Source organism: Protomyctophum bolini (assembly GCF_963924005.1).
Source record: "Protomyctophum bolini genome assembly, chromosome: 9".
Taxonomy (NCBI): domain Eukaryota; kingdom Metazoa; phylum Chordata; class Actinopteri; order Myctophiformes; family Myctophidae; genus Protomyctophum; species Protomyctophum bolini.
The window spans coordinates 28,869,281-28,889,786 of NC_137870.1; the positions used below are offsets into that span (position 1 = coordinate 28,869,281).

The 20,506-nt window shown below is 40.2% G+C and overlaps 3 protein-coding genes across 3 annotated transcripts; 2 read left to right on the forward strand and 1 right to left on the reverse strand.

Moving 5' to 3' along the window:
- The first annotated feature begins 19 nt into the window (after positions 1–19).
- sebox (SEBOX homeobox) lies at positions 20–3,791 on the forward strand. Its single transcript, XM_080771948.1, has 3 exons — positions 20–905; positions 1,979–2,187; positions 2,678–3,791. Exons 1-3 carry the CDS (start codon positions 809–811, stop codon positions 3,371–3,373), a joined length of 1,002 nt encoding a protein of 333 aa, XP_080628074.1. The 5' UTR covers positions 20–808; the 3' UTR covers positions 3,374–3,791.
- Positions 3,792–5,319: 1,528 nt separating this feature from the next.
- vma12 (vacuolar ATPase assembly factor VMA12) lies at positions 5,320–9,458 on the reverse strand. The gene is made up of 6 exons (XM_080771950.1): positions 9,057–9,458; positions 8,782–8,855; positions 8,325–8,414; positions 7,974–8,016; positions 7,739–7,851; positions 5,320–7,453 (listed from the first exon to the last, which is right to left on the reverse strand). The coding sequence occupies exons 1-6, from the start codon at positions 9,238–9,240 to the stop codon at positions 7,358–7,360; spliced, it is 600 nt and encodes a 199-aa protein (XP_080628076.1). The 5' UTR covers positions 9,241–9,458; the 3' UTR covers positions 5,320–7,357.
- A 460-nt stretch (positions 9,459–9,918) lies between these two features.
- On the forward strand, positions 9,919–20,433 carry poldip2 (polymerase (DNA-directed), delta interacting protein 2). The gene is made up of 11 exons (XM_080771946.1): positions 9,919–10,121; positions 14,058–14,133; positions 14,705–14,802; positions 15,412–15,511; positions 15,783–15,858; positions 16,963–17,070; positions 18,071–18,207; positions 18,607–18,633; positions 18,761–18,886; positions 19,060–19,139; positions 19,251–20,433. Exons 1-11 carry the CDS (start codon positions 9,934–9,936, stop codon positions 19,363–19,365), a joined length of 1,131 nt encoding a protein of 376 aa, XP_080628072.1. The 5' UTR covers positions 9,919–9,933; the 3' UTR covers positions 19,366–20,433.
- Positions 20,434–20,506: the final 73 nt, after the last annotated feature.

Consider the following 20,506-nt stretch of genomic DNA (forward strand, 5'->3'; position numbering starts at 1 on the left):
TAGTATGCTATCAAATACAAAAGCCTACTACAAAAGCCTACACAATGTGTAGTTTTATAGCCACTTCCGTCTGTTTCTGTCAGAAAAGTATAGATAAGTCTATAGGTTGACTTTTGCTGGAATGTTAAAAGGTGTTTGACATGATATGTTATTATTTTCGTCAAATGGCTAGGCTGGTGGGCTTTAGCAACTTGTGGGTTAAGGCAGGGCAGGGCAGTAGTACTTTACAATAATATACAACCAATTGGATGCTTGTGCTCTATGTGTACAAATCTGGTCTGCATACTGTATGTAGTGATGTAAGTTGCTGTTTGTTTTCTTCCATTCACTGTCACTGTTATGTCTATTAAATAGACAAAAATATTTCACAGACTGTGTTATTTTCTACAGCACTTTGGTCAGACAGCGGAAGTTTTAATGTAGGTCTACTTATTTACAATATACAGCATAAGACCATAGGCAGCTATGCACCACTGGCTTATGTTAATCACTGATGCTCCCAGTGATGCTCTATATTATAAGGTCATGAAATGACATCCAGCATTGAATTGTTTTGCATCATATTCTGGTGAAATAGTAGACTCTAGTCTACTTGGAATAGGCTAGAGTCTGTCTATTCCAAGTCGCATGGACATTGCCATCACCTGGGCTTGTGGATTTACTGGACAAGCCAATGAGAGCTGTGGGCTTATGGTATCGGTCAACTTGAACCTCATGCAAGTGGTTGTTGGGTGGGGTAGGTTGTTCTACAATAGGTTGTGGAAAACAGCAATCTTAAGCAGCATTGTTTTCATGGAATTATAGCCTAATGACCCTCATGGACAATGATTTTGTTTTGAACAAGCAGAACGAGCATCCAGAAATGGATTTTAATGCGCTCTTTGGAGACCAGAATAACTGTACAGGTATGTTGGAACATTATATTTTGGGTCATTCCTACTATTTGTGCAATTTCAGCCTAGTAACTTTTTAAAAACAATTTTACTTATTTTACTTCTTTTTTTTGTTCAGCTGTCAGAAAAACATTTGACCAGCTTAATCCATTATTCCAATTATTTCCATACCCATATCCATTATTTACACATTTTGGACATTGTGCTAATTCATATAATGAAGAATATGGTAGACATTGTGAACACTGAGTAAGAATTCTAATATTTATCAACCATTATTGTCAGAATTATGAAAATGTATCAATTTCCTCTATATTTAAGCGTAACAGGGTGGACATGATATGCTTAACCACATCTGTTACACAACCTAAAACATTGATACAAAGGCAAATTAAACAGTGATACTTCTGGTATAGTCATGTGGCATAGAGGAATAGTCAGGGGACATTTACAGCGTAACAGGGTTATTCAGGGAGAAACATTCATTTCAAAAATGTAAGCATTAAAAATACATGTATCACAATAACATTTGTTGATGTGTATTTTGTGAAACAATTGAAAATAAAAACAAAATATTCAAAATTTGTTGAGAAACATTAGAACTAATACTATAATAAGAATTAGAATTAGATTTTGTTGAATGAATTTAATTGGATTACGATACTTATATTTGTAACTGAAGCTGAATAAACAATTAGATGGGGACAAGGCATTTTAGCTTACCTCTACTCATATCAAAGGGATTATTTCACCCTGAGGTACAAATCATTGTTTTCTATGGTAGAAAAGCTTTAACAGTATAAAATAAGCTTTTTGGATTAGTGTTTTTGCTTATTTTACACAATATATGCTGTATTATGTCATGGGGACACATTATTTATAGTGCTTTACATTGCATATAAAATACAGTACATTGTAGGCTACTGTTCATTAGTTCATATTATAATCACGCTTAGGCTATTCCTAACATTTGAGTATTTGACCAGATACCCAATCTGCTAGAAAAAAAAAGGTTTTTGATTGAAGTTAATTTAATAAACCGATGTAAACCTTTACCATGCATGGTGAAAATGACGTGATTGCAGTTGCAGATGTAAAGAGTGAAACGACACACTTATCTCCTGAGGCTGAACGGGACGGGTACATGGAAGGCCAGAGGAAACGCAAGCGGACTATCTTCAGCCGAGCACAGCTATCCGAGTTGGAGCAAGCTTTTGCTGTGACCCCTTATCCTGACATAACTCTAAGAGAGCGACTAGCTGCTTACACACACTTACCTGAGAGCAAGATACAGGTTCGTCTGCTCATTGAATTGTCACTTTTTAACGTACGGTATAGGCTACAACATAGGCCTTTACTGACAAAGAAGAAATAATTTAGCTATCAGTATTTTCACAATAATAATATAATTTTGTCTCATGTGATGTTGGTTGGGGATTGACTCGACGTGAGGACAATTAGCTAATGAAGATGAATTAGACGTTTATGTTGGTTATACAGAGCAAAGGAAGAATAACCACAGTAGGCTACACGAAATACCACAGCAAGTTCAAAGGTAAAAGCTACAGAATGTTACCTAAAGAAAGGTGAACCATGACAGGGACATGCAGAACTGTGGCTAGTAACTTGACACAGACCTCATCACAGTACAGCTGCTCAGATGTAACTGTATCCAATCGTTATGCTTCTTAAACATTTACCCATGGTCAGTTACAACAGCATGGTCAGAAACTGAGGCTAAGTTGGGCTAACTTGACATTTCCTTAACTTGCATTTCCCCACAGGTGTGGTTCCAGAACAGAAGAGCCAGAAGTACCAAGACTGGGAGACTTTCCAAATCAGCCAAGTCAGTATTCGGTGGGAGAGGAGCTGTGGATCCCTTCCTGTCCAGGACCCGGTTAGCCTCTCCTGGACCTTCCCCCTCCTCCGCCTTTGGAGAGATGTTCAGGTCAGAACGAAACCACTCCAGGGAAGAAGGGCAGCAAATATACCCCGACTGGATCCGATTCTATAGCAGCCCTGTTTCATCATCTTCTACATCATCCTCTTTACATCACCAGCCCATCTCTCCAAGTCTCTCTGAGGCTGTTCTGTGTGAGGAGGAACGCCAGGTGCGACCGCACCTAGGACCTCTCCCTGGCTCCCTCCCTGCTTCCTTTTCCCAGCCAGCTATGAGGCAGAACTATCATTCTGCATCCTCCTGCTTGTCTCGGGATGTCGGCTTTCACCAGAACTTCAAGAACTTGAAGCCCCAAGGTCTGAGCCCAGGTGGAGCCCACCAGGCCAGGTATAGAGGCAGCCCTGGAGGTGGAGGTCACTGCTCTGTAGATCAGGTGGTCCCATCACACCGGCAACAGGTGTACTGGGACGTGACCCAGGGACAGGGACATCACCACCACCCTCAAGTGGGACCGCAGACGTCCATGGGTTACATCTCAGACCTCATCTACAATGCTGCTATTGCCACTAACTTCCTGTAATTCAAAGGAACGTGTCAATTTGACTTTATGTCCATTGATTTCTGAAGGAGCTGTGGACTTTTCCAGCCTTTGTCAGTGAATTTTAGTAAACAACATTTCTTAGCAAAGATGAGACTGGACTGGATAAGGTGGGGATGTAATACCTTTATACTACAGTATGTTAAAATTTGACTTGGTTTGATGGTCCGGCGATAATAGAATTACAAGGACAATAGTCTATTACTGTTTCACTCCTTATCTCATTTTACAACAATTCCTAAGACAAAGTCCTTTCAGTACTTTCCTAACAGTCCAATGGGTGTTGTCAGTGTTTGTCTTAAACTGTTACATACAGTATCTGTTATCATGTTATTGTCAACAATGTGTTCTTGCTTTGTTATGCATGTTGGTTATTACAGTATTAGTGATTTGTTTTTATAAAAAATACTACTAAATCAAGCGGCCCAGTGCTAGTTTGTGTTCGTTATAGCTATTATTGTTCAGTATACAGTATTTCTGTAAGCCAATAGACTACATGGAGCTCAGCTGTGTACAGTGTATCTATAACAGAACATGTTTATATAGTGGTATCAGTCCTCTGACATGGATTCTGCTCCTGTTTTCCAGTTTCGATTTGAGCCGTGACATGTACATTATGATGCTGCAACCAAGCAGAATCTTTCAAAACATCCAGATTAAAATCATTCCTTTTGCTGAGATAACAGGAATTCATATTTTCTGATTTAACTAAATTAAAGCTGGAGCTTACATGATCTGTAATTGTGCTTGGATTTAGGTTCTGAAGTATTACAAGCGAGGAGACAGATATGACAGACAGTAGGACTCACTCTGGACAACCATCTCTGAATATCATAATCTTTAATACCAAATAATCTTCCAGTAAAGCTTTAATCCTGGTGTCAAATCTCTGATCTTGGGGGATATTTTCTTGGGTGTATTTATGATTTAGTTTCATATTTTAAATCTTTCGACTGTTATGAGAGAACCCGTCCTTATTTGCAGATGATGGATGAGGTGATGAGTGGACTGGGTGGGAGGCCTTCCACCCAGGCCCACAAACACAAAGCAGAGATTCTACTGTTATAGATTAGTGATATTCCTCTATCACAGCTGTCCTCGCTGAACAGTAATTGGTTGTTTTGTTGCATTGGCTGTAAAACCCTGCCCTCTAATTCCAATCAAAACAGATCAAGTCAGACCAAGAAAAGTATTACTACTGTACATCTGTCAGGTGGAGATAGATTACAGGAGATAATACAGGAGCAATATTAATAGGCATCACAAACATTGCATCTGTAGCAACGGCACATCTGTCATGTTATTTAGTACGTGAGGCCAAGCAAAGCCTCTGAAAAAAATGATTTGAAACTAATGACATGGACAAGGAATTTATCGATGTGACAGTCATGGTTAAATGCAATTTATTGCAATGTGAGTCAAAGTCAAAACAGATTTTCAATTTATAATCAAATGATTTCAATGGACTTTTTAATCTGCTCTGAGGATGGCTGAAGTACCGCTTTTTACTCTTCCGTGGTATTTTAAACATTTATGGGTACATTTCACTTGTCTCGCTGGGTTATAGCATAATCATTTACTGTAACTGGACATACAGTGCACTGCACTTTTGTTAGCGCTAATTTTATTGGAGTAACTTCAGTTCCACATACATGTAGTATGACAGCATGGAGGACTCAACAGACTAGTGCAGTGATACTCAACCTCAGGCCCGCGGGACCATTATGACTGGCCCACCAATGAAAAAAAAAAAAAAGAAGAAAAAACAATCTGGAAAATGAAATAAAAATAAATAAATCTGAATTAAGTTATCTTTAATTACATTATTATAAGTAATACTATTAGAGTTGTACTATTACTCGAACGAAAATAAAAGCTTGGGGGGGGGGGGGGAAATTGCGGAAATGGTGGAAATGGAAATGGTGGAAATTGCGGAAATGGAAATTGCGGAAATGGTAATTGCGGAAATGGTGGAAATGGAAATTGAGGAAATTGCGGAAATGGAAATTGCGGAAATGGTAATTGCGGAAATTGCTCTTCACTTATAGCTATCTATTTTCAGGTAGATTGTTTTATTTTACTCAGTCAGCCATATCACTACTCATTTTTTTTCATGAAAAAGGTCATAGCTGGGTAATCTATTTTCAGGCAAATTGTGTTTATTGTATTTTATTTTACTCAGCCATAACAATTTATTTTCTGTTAACCAACTTGCTGGCTGGCAGGCAGGCAGACAGCTACTCATAGACAGGCAGACAGACAGACAGCTACTCATGGAAAATTGGACAGGCAGGCAGTCAGACAGCTACTCATAGACAGGCAGACAGACAGCTACTCATGGAGAATTGGACAGGCAGGCAGTCAGACAGCTACTCATAGACAGGCAGACAGACAGCTACTCATGGAGAATTGGACAGGCAGGCAGACAGCTGGACAATTGGACAGGCAGGAAGGCAGACAGCTACTCATAGACAGACAGACAGCTACTCATAGACAATTGGGCAGGCAGGCAGACAGCTACTCATAGACAGACAGACAGCTACTCATGGACAATTGGACAGGCAGGAAGGCAGACAGCTACTCATAGACAGGCAGACAGACAGCTACTCATGGACAATTAGGCAGGCAGGCAGACAGCTACTCATAGACAGGCAGACAGACAGCTACTCATGGACAATTAGGCAGGCAGGCAAACAGCTACTCAGACAGGCAGACAGACAGCTACTCATAGACAGGCAGACAGTAAGACAGCTACTCATTGACAGACAGACAAATAACTACTCATGGACAGACAGACAGACAGGCAGGCAGGCAAAGAGCTACTCATGTTATGTTATTATAACAGCTACTCATGTTATGTGCAATAATTTGTGCAGTTATGGAAACAGCTCTTTGTGTTTATGCAAGAAAATGTAACACATTTATTTATTTACATATTGTGTGCATGCACATTGTACTTTGATACATTTTGCGAAAATAAAGCAATTGAAAGAGAGAAGTTATCAAGTATCATTAATGTCGTAATTTTATCTACTGGCCCCTGGCCATTTTTGTAATGTGGCCCACAGGTAAATCTATTTGAGTATCCCTGGACTAGTGCAATCTTAACAACATTCATGACAATAGATGTTACCAAAGGAAGGAAAAACTAGGAAACTCCACAGTGACGTACCAGCAAACCCATAACAATATTCCAGCCCAATAATGAGTCTTACTCATTGTGCCCAAAAGACAGGCAGTGTAGCAACAAAAAAGCACATTTTGTACCAAATGTTTTGCTTTGCTACACCACAGGATCACACACACAGCATGTTGTGAGCTTGTAGATCTGTTATTTTTGTCACGTACTGGTACACATTAGGCTGCAATCACACTGCCCGTTTGACATGTTACATATTTCGTGTAATGTTATACATGTTTTGGAAAAAGGTTTTTATTAACTAAATCAATAGCCAAAACAATGCATAGCCAACCATTTTTCCAGGTCCCTTGATACATTTCAAACCTTTTCCACAACTGGAAAGCTTTAGTTTTTTTCTCATTTCTAAATATTTCTAGGAATTTCATGACCGTGGGAACCCTGTTAAATATGCCATCAGGAGAAAGGAAAATGATCACCAATCAAATTGCATTAAGCAAAAACAAAAAAAGTACAAAAGCATTCATTTCACATACGTCCTAAATAACTCAGTCACAGGATGATCACAGCATGGCATGAGTGAATATAATCCATAAAGATATTTAAGAATAGTAGCCTAAATAAGTTAGGCTGTCGTAAATTGAATCTGAACCTGAAAGGTTTTATAATAAAGTTTAAAAAAACATCTTCAGGTCAAATGGAATGTGTACTGTGTTGCTCATCATAACAGAGAATGCTTCCATGTATACAGGGATTCCGCAACCGTCTCCATGTTTTCTAGGTTCCCCGTTACAATGGTTGCTGTAGTTCTACCTCCATGGCTGCCACTACGGTTCTCCTAGTTCTCCCTCCATGGTCCGTACAAGAACATAAAGCTCAGCCAGGCCTACTACTGACGCAGCAATCACAGCAGTTATAACCCTCTGCAACACAAAAGGAAGAAAGGAAGACATGAATTCCAGTATGGTAACATGGTAAACGTTAATAGACACAAATTACATGAAACATTATGAGGAATATGGCTTATTATTAAGCTCACTTTTGCACAAGCTATTTGAGAGTTTTACCTTGCTGTACAACAGGGGTGGGCCACCATGTCAACCATATAGCCCATCAAAATCACCCAGTATGAGACATGGTTGCCCATCCCCAGCTTAATGCATTGTTGTGTTGAATACATTTTCATATTCAAATATATATTGTCCTACCGGTGCAATCTCTGCAAAGAGGTACTGGCTTCCCATGTAGCAACAAGCAAAAGTAGCAGCAACTGTCACTAGGAAGTTGAATACAGTCACCACAGCGGCTTTTGCAGATCTCACTGCAGAGACGGGTAAAAAGCAGACACTAGTTAATGTACTAACCTACAGTAAGGGAAATCATTATGAATGAATAATTTGGACATTAATTAGGTATATTGCTTTTAGTTCCATATATACTAACTTTGCCTCCCAAAATCTGCCACTGTTCCACCGCGACATATTTCCTGGAGAGAAAAGAGAGGCACATACAAGAAACATTGATTCAGAGTAGACTGAGGTAAATCTCATTACAGAGCTTTCAAGGCTTCCAGAAGGGTTAACACACTTCACAAAACCACACTATGCTATACAATCAATCTCCAATGTTTCACTCCCTGCAATATGTCACATTTTGGTGTCGTCCCTTGGCTCAGGTCCTGACAAAATTTTACATTACATGATATTACATCAGTAATATAAACCAAGCATAATTTGACATACAGGCCTGTATTTCAACCATTATAAAATATATGGCATAGCACTAAAGATTCACCTGAGTATTGACATTTTGTGTAATCCTGTTGTATTCCTCATTGGCTAGTTTGACTTTGATCCTCTCCAGGCGTGCCACCAGCTCAGGGTTCTGAAAAGAGACAGAACAAGCTCACCATCAGTTAAGGCAGTCCCCATCTCTGGACCTAGAGTAGAGATGCTGTAGTTCTCTCTCCCTCACATTACAACAAGGAAGGCAAATATCCAAACCTGAAATCACACCTGTGTGAAGTGAGGGACGCTAATATATTAAAGTCTAATAATGGTGATGTAAAACAACCATTAACAATAAAGAGACAATATGACGTAAATGACACATTATGACTCTATGAGTACATTTTCCCTTCATTGTCAATGCGTTTACAAAACAAACATTGAACTAAAGACAAACATTAAACCTGTGTATAGGAGGGGCTAGCAATAATATGATGAATGCCTCCGTGCATCAGCCCACTTACTCTGGGTGGCTTCAATACTTCAGGCAGATGCAATGAGCTGTCCTCCAGTAGTTCATGCAAGTAGAAGGGATGACCTACAAGTAAAACAGTCGTAATTTAGGTACACATTTCAATAATTGTATTAAACATGACAACATAATGTGATACAAATGGGTAATACTCAAATTAAAAAAAGTAATTCCTCTTGCATTTTTTACAATTTCGACACCGCAATGTAATAATACTAGGTGCAATTAACTTTTGTGACGTGATGTATAGTAAGCTAATCTGATCACCATTATCCTGAAGGTATTTCTTGAGTTCCCTTGCCACTCCAAAGGACAGTGTTGTTGGTTCTGGTCTGTCAAGGACCTTCTCCAATTCTTCACGTAATCCTTGTGGAACTGAGGAGAGGTGATTTTCCAGAAGCTCCGTCACCCTCTCTCTGAATTTATCCCCAACCACAAAACAAGAAGCCATCTCTGTTCTGTTGATGAGCTGCAGCTAGATGGGGACTGGTTCGGTTCCCTCTTTGTAACGTTTATATTTAGAAATCGGGCATCGGGTTTTTCCTATATCAACAACTTATATTTATTCGTCTAATTTTAATCAACTAGCAGCCTGCAGCCTGCTGGAAATAGCAACACAGACACCAGAAGACGGGCGCAGCCATGTTGTTTACCTTGTGACATGATGACGTCATGTATCCCTACTACTTCCTGTCTAAAATAATCACAATTTCATCTTCATTATTATTGTTATAGTTTAGAGAAATAAATAATTATTTAAAGAAACACAATTTGTGCCCAAAGGCGACTTAAAGGCCCAATTAGTGCCAATTATTTTTTTAAAGCATTTAGAATGTAGCCTATGCCATGTTCTTGAGTTTATTCAATTCCATTGTTTGGTGTCGGTCCTAAAGTCAGACAATTAAATCGTGTGCCTTTATTACTTTTTTGGTTACTAGTAGTACCATTTGTTTGCGTTTGGATGCGAGGCTGCAGGCTTTTCTCTTCGCAGATGAGTAGGGGCCGAAACTAGGCTGCAGCTGGGTGCCCCTCTTTGGATCCTGTTTGGATCACTGAAGGTGGACTGGATTTTGGCTCTCGATTACTGTATCGCGTCATTCACGTGTGCGCATGGAACGGGTGCGCGTGTCGCAGTCGGGAAAAGATGGCTGCCTGCGCGTTACGCAGAGGGTTCCTGACGACTGTCAGTAGATATAACAAGAAACACACACAGAGAATATTTAGTATTGTTGACAGCAGTTGTGGCTTTGCGTGCAGACCACGAATACAACAAGCATGTCTGTCCTGCGGACTGTCCAGCACTATTCAACAGACCAGGTTCATGTCGTCACGGTAAGAGTGTCCTCTTGTGATAGCGCTGCTAACGAGATCGGGTGCGATACGCCGAAATTGGTTACTTATCGAATTCCGAGACTGTTTGTCTTCTGATTTTGTCTTCATTCCAGTAAATTCCCTAACCACAAACAGGAAAAAAGCAAAAACTAAGAGCAATACATTGTAATATATATAACAGCTACATCTACATGTAAAGAGTGGAGATTAATGCTAGCTGAGAAAAAGTAAACATTCGGTGCAGAGGCATTTATCTTTTTTGGCCAGGTCACCAATTTCAGTGTAACAGATGCTAACGACTTTAGCTATTTGTAGCTAGCCTGTGTTGTCACTCTGGACTTCAAAATGGCATGATTCTCAGCGACGCCGGGTCGCAGACACATTGAAAGTTTTGACAGCGTGCAAATATATATACCAGCAACATGATCATTATCATACTGAATTGTATGTATCGTAAGCAATTATTTCAGATGATTACTTTTGTGTTTACCTAGCAAACAGACCTGACATGGTTTAGCACTTAGCAGAATGGTTCATATGCTGTTGCTGCTGATGTAATATGACCAGAGGCATGGGTGAAATGCTTACAACTTGTTTGGAACACATTGGTTATAGCATTTAGCTGTCAACTATTTATTAAGACTATATACTCAGTCTCAATATACTTATTCAACAAAAACAAACATCCACACGGTGTGCATGCATTGGTTTTGTGTGTATTCTCCATATCATTTGGGACACCATCTTACATAACCATTGTCACCCTGCTCACCCACCACAGTGCATATAAACAATATAGTTTTCTTTTATTCTTTTTTCTTTTAGTACTCAACTACTCAGCATTAGATAGATTGGTTGGTTACATTGTGCACACAGTGCTGTTAAGGTATGCAAATGCATGGACCCTAGAATTATATTAATTCAGCAGCCATGGTGCACAAATAGTACTAGTAGAAGTACAAATAGAAGATGTTAGAAGTATAATTATGTCCTGAAATGTGCAATGCTATAGTACAATTCACTCATACAGGGGTTGACACTAAAGGTCTAAGAGGCACTTGCACATCGGGCAAGTACAGGTCATGTTCTACTTGCCCAAAGGTAATGCCCACTTGCCCGAAAAGTAAATTGTCTAAAATAACAGGTCAAAGAACAGGTTTGTAGAACACATTAATGTTAAATCCAATCAATAACTGCTGAGTGACAATAGTTACTTTTGTGAAACTGCTATATGTGTTAAGTATCGTTCTTCATGAATACTAGCCAATAAGAAGACAGAATGCACTTGCTCGTCGAGCAACCTGGAAGCAAACTCCACTTGCCCGAACATTTTATTTACTTGCCATGGGTAGTCGGGCAACCGTTTGTGTTAACACGTCATAGGCTTGCTGTTTCTGTAGCTATTTCTGTGTATTTCACTAAAGGAAAATCTCAGTATGACTAGGTGTCGATCTTGTCATCTACATTTCATGAGCTTTCATTAGTCAGGTTTCACCTGAGGAATAGAGAAACCGAAGAGTTTAAAAACAAATATATTTAGATTTGTATTATCGTGAGAAAGCTTGGATTTTCCATCGTCTCTAGTGGACAGGTTTCTGAACTGCCCACAGCCCTCCCATGAGACACAGACCGAGTAGAAACAAATGGTGGCATTTTATCATCTTCACAGACATTTTTCTTAAATGAGCAATCCTACCACAGCCTTATCAAAACGAGGCACGGAGGCAGTATTAATTCACAGAACACTGCATTGCTCCTTTTGCGCACCGCTTAACGTCAGATCAGCGGTTTTGTCGGCCAATGCCAAAAATGCTCCCCGACAGCATAATCGGAGCAAATACCGGGCAGTGTGTATGAGCCATAACGTGTTGACTACACTACACTACACTACACTAATAAGGACACATAATAATAAGTAATAACCCATCCGTTACTACATGTGGAGTCAACTCCCGCAATTTCCTTCTTCCCATAGTGCGCGGCAACATAACTCTGGGATGAGGACGAAATTCTAGTGATAAACAATAGCGATTCTCATCCCATCCTTACAGTCTTAATTGACAAAAAGCTCTCTGACCTTGACTTTGAAAAGGCTAAACAATTCCATTTACAGAGTTTCTCTTGTTGTGTTTGTACTTTTTGCTGGGTTGAGGTTGAGGTTCCTCATTGTGTAGATCGATGATTCACATAATAACCAGCCTATAGCCTACTGTTCCTGCCCAAGGGCTCAGAACTGGCAGGAGCGTTCTGTTGATTGACTATTAAATTAAATCTTTATTTCATTTCCAGGGAGATCCATATCACATTTAACAGCACAACACAATAAAATAACAATTAAAAAATAAATGTAAACAATAAACATTGTACAGTTTCTGACATACACACATTTTTTGCCAATATTGTTTATTAAGGATCCCCATTAGTCCACACCGTAGTGGAGACTGTGTGAATGAGCTGTGTGTGTGCCTCCATGTGACTTTAGTTTATGTAACCATTAATCATCATCACTTGCCTCATGGTATCTGTCTTTTGCCACCTTTCATTGTCCTAATGACATCTTCACAACAGCAAAGTCCCATGTGCTGGACAGAAGAGCATAAACAGAAACAAATTGAGCCTGCACACTGGATTATGCCCCCATCCCCAATGCCATGGATGATTTAATACATTTCTAAAATGAGAAATTGAATTGAAGGATTTCAGGGGAGCTGCCTGAGCTCCCTGTAATTCGCAACCACTGGCTACCTTCTGTACGCTATGTGGAAAAATAAGTGCCTCTATGTGTGTTAGCAAGGCTTGCTTTTGGCCACTGGTCGCTGTTGGCCTTGGCATGTGCCCGGCGGCCAGCCTTTGCAACTGCCTGGTAGAGCTATATTATTTACGTTTGATATCTTTGTTGAATTTGTTCAGATTGCAGGAGAAAGAGACCAAAAGATAGGACAGTCTCACTCTCAATGTGTTGAGAACTGAGAAGGGGTTAAAGAAAGCCAGGCACAAATAGTTTGACTATGAGGTCAAGTATTCCTGCTGAGAATGAAAGTGACTCCTCTGCTGGGTGAAGTATGAAAACAACCAGTAATACGAGGCTATACAAACTGTTAAAAACTTGACATACTATATGAGACTTTCTACTGGCAAAGTCACCAGCTATGATATCAGAACCACAACTGAAAATCTCAGCATTTATTAAGCACACAAAATGCTATTATTAATCCTGTGAGTAACTTGTATCTAAACTGGGTTTATAGAGAGAAAGATGCCCACAAAATATAGCCTATGTAATGTATGTAAGAATTTGTTTTCAACATTTGTTTCTATTTCTAATCCAATACTCAGACCTACCACCAAGCAGCAGTAATGGGAACGTCACTGATGTCTGGTCAGATGTAATCTTCTGCGGGCCATGCATTGATGATATGAAAAATAATCTGAAACTAAATTACTATGTATTTAAATCCCTCCTGTCCATTTTGTTACCCTTGCCAATCCCCCCACACTCATCTCTGTTGTACAGATTAGCTCAGAGGAGAGCAGAGAGGTATTCAATTTCATGGGATGTACATGTATTAGAAGTCTGCCAGCTGTTGTTGTCGGTGACTTGTTGATAGAGGTGGTGTTTGCGTGGCTGGGTGTGATCCATGGAGGAGTTGGAAGGGATAGAGATTAGAGTATTTTCTGTTTGTTGACCTCTTGACACGTTGAGGTGTTTTCTTCACTTCGTCAGATAGCCTATCACGTGATTGTGATTACGACTGGAGTCGGGGATTTTCTTTCTTTATGGGAATGACATATGTTAACATGATTTAAAAGTAGCGTGGGATTTCCAATATAAGATCCTTGAGTGCTCTTCACCGAAGAGCGTTGTTGTTGTGCTAGTGCTGTTAACTCACCATAATCTAATCTGTTTTTCTCTCTCTCTCACACACACACACACAGGCCTGAGGGGAAGGTTTTGGAGACAGTTGGAGTGTTTGAGGCAGTGAAGCAGCACGGCAAATACGAAACGGGACAGGTAAGAGAATGAATGCTCAAACGTGCGTCTTCCCCCCCCCCACACACACACACACACACACACACACACACACACACACACACACACACACCTATTAATTTGTGTGTGTGTGGTGCATTTCACACAAAAGGTACATTACTGTAATCCTGTAGGCTAGGCTACATATATATGTACTTTATCAAAGGATCATACAAGCATCAATTCACAGCTTTGGGCCATATAACGGATATACGTACATAGACCTGTTAATGCCTTTTTTTTTAGATTCAGCATTTGTTTATATTCTCTCCTAAATCATTACATCTTTCCCGAATAAAATACAATGATATCATAACTGACAAATTATTACAAATGATGATACAATTAAAAATGTTAAACATGTTGAAATATTGTGTATTCTCTATCTGTCTTTCTACCTCTCTCGAACAAACCACGTTATTTTTTGGGGGAAAGTTGGCAGTAATAAAAGTATATTGTGATTTGTAATCTATGGGCTAAACATAAGCTATCTAACATTAAGGCTACATGGACTTAAACTCCCACTCTCCATGACATGTTGTTTTTCTCTCAGCTGTTCCTCCACAGTGTGTTTGGCTACAGAGGCATTGTCTTGTTCCCCTGGCATGCTCGGCTCTATGACAGAGATGTCACCCCTCCGATGTCCGACAGGTAAACCCTCTCACACAGACAGACTACTCTTAAGCTTCAGTTCAGTTGACAATTCACCCCCACAAATGTGTGGTTTTGTAGTTACTTACTGCAACGTGAAACGGGTCTCAAAGTTGGACTTTTAGAAAATAAACTAATACAAACTGTCATTCTGACATTCTGCCATTGTATAAAATTACAATATCCGGTCTAGCAGTTATTATTACTTTTAATGCCTTTATTGATGGGGAACAGTAGACAGACAGGGAAGGGGGAGAGAGATGGGGAGTGACACACGGCAAAGGCCATCAGGCTCGGGAGTCTGGCTTGGCAGCCTAGGACGGTGCCCAGATGGTTGAGCTAACCGTCCGGGCCATTACTATTTTCATCTATCATTTTCACACTGTGAAAAGTGTGATTTTGAGACATTTTGCAATATAAGACGATGGGAAACATATTTTGGATCATCTTTTTTCTTTCTTTCTTTTTTTTAATCAACAAAGCAACTATTATCTTGACAATATGGCAATATGACTACTTGTGCTTTAAAAACTATTTTTTTCATTTATTTTTCTTTTCCAAAGCAGACAGTTTGATTTGTTGAAATTTGTGTCTTTATCTTTACTGTAGCAAACCAGACCCCCCAGGGGCCCACGGCTCCAAGGAGGTAAAGGGGAAGACGCACACCTACTACCAGGTCCTCATCGACACTAGGGACTGCCCTCACATAGTGAGTTACTGTGAAATGTAACACTAATTATGGTCAAGCACAATTATGGAGCCAAGTGACCATTACACTGAGCTAAGCTATTTATGTTAATAACGCAGATGACAGGATGTTCAGGCTCAGCAACGGTTGATGGGTTTGAACGTCGTAGGCATCAATAAATGCTGTGTGCGAGCATTCTGGACATGATAACCAAAGATCCCCTTATTGTTATGGATAGTAATTTCACACTTACATCCCTTGTGTTACTGTGTGTTTCTGTTGTGGTTCACAGTCTCAGAGGTCCCAGACAGAAGCGGTGACATTTTTGGCCAATCATGATGACAGCAGAGCTCTGTATGCCATCCCAGGTATGACCAGCTCTACATTTCAGTTTAAAAAAAAAGAAACGATACGGATGCTGGCGTTTAAGTCTTTCTTTCTTTCTTTCTTTCTTTTACATAGAACATGCCTTAAAGAGGAGGTTATGTAATGGCAATTGGTAGTACGGTATAATTCAAGAGAATGACATCTTGGCACGTGCTTTGATTGAATAATTGAATGAACACGTACGTTGAACTATGATTTTATTTGGGTGTGTTCTAAATAAAGTGTTACTGTTGATTATCGTGCAATAATCTAATTATAGTAAACTAATAAAACTAATACTATTATACAAAAAAAAGATCAAGGGAAAAGAGACCTTTTTACAGTACAATAATACAGTTTCAATTTTACACATACAAATAAATGACACAATAATCAACACAAACACTTTATTTAGAACACACCCACAGGCCTGGGCCATGGCTCAGTGGTCCAGGCACCTTGGCTGGCTATCCAGTCTGGCAATGTGCCGCGGGTTCCACTCCCGATCCCGACGGCATGTCTTCCCCCCCATCTCTCTCCCCATGTCAGCCTACTGTCTGTCCCTCCATAAAAAATATAAAATAAAGGCAAAAGCCACACACAAAACATAAAAATAAATAAAAATAAGAATACACCCACAAATAACAATAATCACACAAACACTTTATTTAGAACATACCCAAATCAAATCATATTACGTGTTCAATCAATTATTCCATCAAAGCAAACGTCATAAACAATATTAGAGTTAGCCTCTTCTACAAAACCTATTTCCCACATATAGCTATCCACCTCGGAGGAAAGTCTGGTAAGACCGGCATTGTCGGTACTAGGTAGGCCAATCAGAGGCAGGCGTGGCATTACCATGTCTCGGACGTAGAATAGAATCAGGCGTTAATAATAGCTGTGGATGGATAAGTTTCTACACTTTTCAGTACAATTGAGCTCAGCAGTGCTTCAGTGCTGTTGTTGTACCATGATGTGTGAGAGATTCTGTAATCTGTAATAACTCGAAAACATCTGAGGAGGCGAAACTCATTGTGTCCTGAGTTGAGATCTTGACAATGTGACAGTCTGTGCTTCCTGATGCATCTCATTCTCTCCAGGTCTGGACTATGTGAGTCATGAAGACATCCTGCCCTACAACTCCACAGAGCAGATCCCCATTCAGCACGAGCTGTTTGAACGCTTTCTTCTGTTTAACCCTGCCAAAGGTAAACCCTTTCCCTTCAATGCTGCACAAAATCCATTCCACACAATTCTCTACATTCCTCTACAATCTACTTCAGGGGTTTGACGATGGAGAGGGCCACTATATTTCCACACTCACTCCAGAGGGCCACATTGCATATTTCTGTCGTAACAAAAATAGTCAATCTGCTATATTTGAATTGAAATCCTGAATATGTTTTTGCTATTTTTGAATTGGAATCCTGAAAATTTACATTTTTATGAAATTTCAAATGTCTTTAATTATAGTTATGTTAACTTTATGAACTAAATACAAATACATTGCACAATAACATTAAAGTGGGTCATGCATGTTTGGAATTGGAACAGCTGAAATAAATAATATATCAATATTATGATATTAGCCCGAGGGCCACATTAAGTGAAAGTGGGGGCTGCATGTGGCTCCTGGACCACCAGTGGCCCATATATGATCTACTTCGCTACAAAATTGTGAGTAGGTCTGACTCAATTCATACTTTGTCCCACCACAGTGTCGAAAATAGTCGACCTATAAGCTCATGATGCATTGCGGATGTGATGCGTTTGCGGGTTTGTAGGTCTGCTTTATTCAGCGTGTGACACTGTCATGCGACAGAGCATAAATTAGGCTTAATTGTTATGTTAACTCTTTTTACTCAAAATTATAGTCCTAGACGATTGACGTCGTAGGCTGGCCACTTTTTGGAGTACCACCATTCCCATGTGGATGCCCGACATGCCACATGATTACATTTGTTGTAGGTCTATTTTGCACAAATAAAAACTGCTCCCAACTATTTTGCGACGGTATCGAGATGGACACAAGCTGTAAACACTTTTAGTAAATGGAACTATGGCCTCAACCTCACAATTCCAGGGGAGTACAATGAGCAAGCAAACACAAATGGCAAATGAAAGTGTGCAATTTGTGTACCAGCACTATTGTTGAAACGTGTGTGTGTGTGCGTGTGTGTGCGCGCTTCTCGTTCGTTTTCATCGTAGCTCCTCCGTTCATGCCCAGAGACACTCTGAAGGCATGGCAGGAGAAGAACCACCCCTGGCTGGAGCTGTCGGACGTACACAGAGAGACGACTGAGAACATCCGAGTCACCGTCATCCCCTTCTACATGGGCATGAGGGTAAAGAAGCACGACACTACATCCACTTAAACCTTCTTAGAGGAGCACACAGTCATATGAGCACTTGGGTCAGACTGGAGGATTATGGGCTTCTGTTTATCAAATAGACCCCTGTTACTGAACAAGTACTACTGTATATCAATGACTACTATCAGAATATAGTGCTTTAACCCTTTAACATTCTTTTTTTGTTTGAACCCATTTTGACCTGAGATCAGATTCTAAAAGCATAACATAATGCTAACACCAAAAGGTGTTCCCGCCCAAAATGGGTTAACCAAAGAATATCACTTATCCTGCCTTAAATAAATAAAGACTAAAATAATGTCTCCTGTTTACCTGTATTAGTTTTTATTTAAGATCCTTGTATATATTTTATTCGTGTTTTCCTCTTCTTAGGAGGCCCAGAATTCCCATGTGTACTGGGTGAGTAGCTGACTATCTGTGGGGAATGCCATTTTTTTTCATAAATATAATACCTTAGGCCTAATTCACTAAACGTGAGCCTTACTACTAGTAGTGTATATGTTAAAATCTGTATCTGCCTCCACAGTGGCGGTATTGTATACGTCTGGAGAACATGGGCAATGAGGTGGTCCAACTGAGGGAGAGACACTGGAGGATCTTCAGCCTCTCAGGAACCCTGGAGACAGTCAGAGGTCGAGGGGTAGTGGGCAGGGTCAGTACACACGCACACCTGATGATGTTGGACACAGTGCGTAGTTACACACTGTGTCCAACATCATCCAGGAGTCCACACATATTCAGCTTGGCATAAAGTTACAGGATTTTGTATAATGACTGTTTCGGTTTCGGCACACAACTCATTTTATTATTGTGCTTCAACTGCAGGAGCCAGTGTTGTCCAAAGAGCAGCCTGCCTTTCAGTACAGCAGCCATGTGTCCCTGCAAGCCCCAAGTGGTCATATGTGGTGAGTTTGTTCATTCACATTCATAAATTGTCAATTTCACATTGGATTGTGGTACTTATGTCAGCCAGCGACTCATTGATCCATTACATTTGTAATCTTCTCACTTTGCAGGGGTACGTTCCGCATCGAGAGGACAGACGGCTCCCACTTTGACGTGCGCATTCCACCTTTCTCCCTGGAAAGCAATAAAGATGACAAAGCTCCCCCTGCTGGTTACACCGTCTAACTGCAACACGGCTCTTCTCACCTACAAAGCTGCTGGACTCACAGAGTCCGTCCCGGCCATGGCTGTCTGGTCCCTTTCTAGTACTGTTTGCTTCAACCTGGCTCATGAATATAGTATGGGTCGGATTAAGGACGAACAAAATGTTACCTTCTTCTAATATAATCCAAACACGGAACTGTTTTAATGGTGCACTTTTCTGCAGTGTACCATTAATTGAAGTAGGCTAGGGCAGAAAAACATGTGGTAGTCCTGTGTCTGAGTCGACCTCGAGGTTATGGAGACGTTTTTGAGACATTGCTGAGCTGAGCTGAACATTGAGCAATGTCCTCGCAACGCTAGTATAGCGAGTGGAATTGCCACATTAATAAAGGGAATGTTTCACGCTGACCCGGTCCACACTGGGCTGCATGTGTCCAACAGTTTTGACTGACCCAGCATCAAGCTCAACTCAGCTCAGCACTGTGGTGTGAATGGGGGAACTTCGTTGCAACAGTGAAACGCCAACGATCCAATAAGCTTCCTTTCTTATCGGTCGTCATCGAGTGAAAATCTGTGAAAAGCTACAATCCACTGCATCGAAATAAAGGGTTAATTGTATAAATCCAAGGCATATGCAGTAGCCCCATCAAGTCCGATTTAGATGTGTCAAATGTATACAGTATGTGACAGTTGAGCCTAATTTACACTTTGGACACATGACTGGCTTGTTCACCGAAATCTCTGATCTTGGGCAAGCGACACTGCTATGAGGTGGGAGGAAAAGGGTGTTTAATTCAGGCAAAGTTGCATGTGGATACGTTGTTTGAGAATTAAATAGTGTGTAATAACAGCCTTGGTGGAGAAGAAGAGGACGGTGGTCTCGGTTCTGGTGTAGGACATGCATCCTGCACTGAAGTAAAGAGACTTTAAGTTGTGCCATGTTTTAAAAATGTCACCTGGTCCTGGACCCCAACATTTCTCATGTAAAGTGAGGAATATAACAAACTTATTTTGGATTTGAAACAACTGTGATAGTTTATGTATTTACTACTGTAAATAGGTATGTAATTAAAGGAAAAACAAACCATTGCTTTAACCTTGTATTGTTGTTTCCTATATGTATGGAACTACTATGGATGTACCTTGAATTCTCAAACAAACT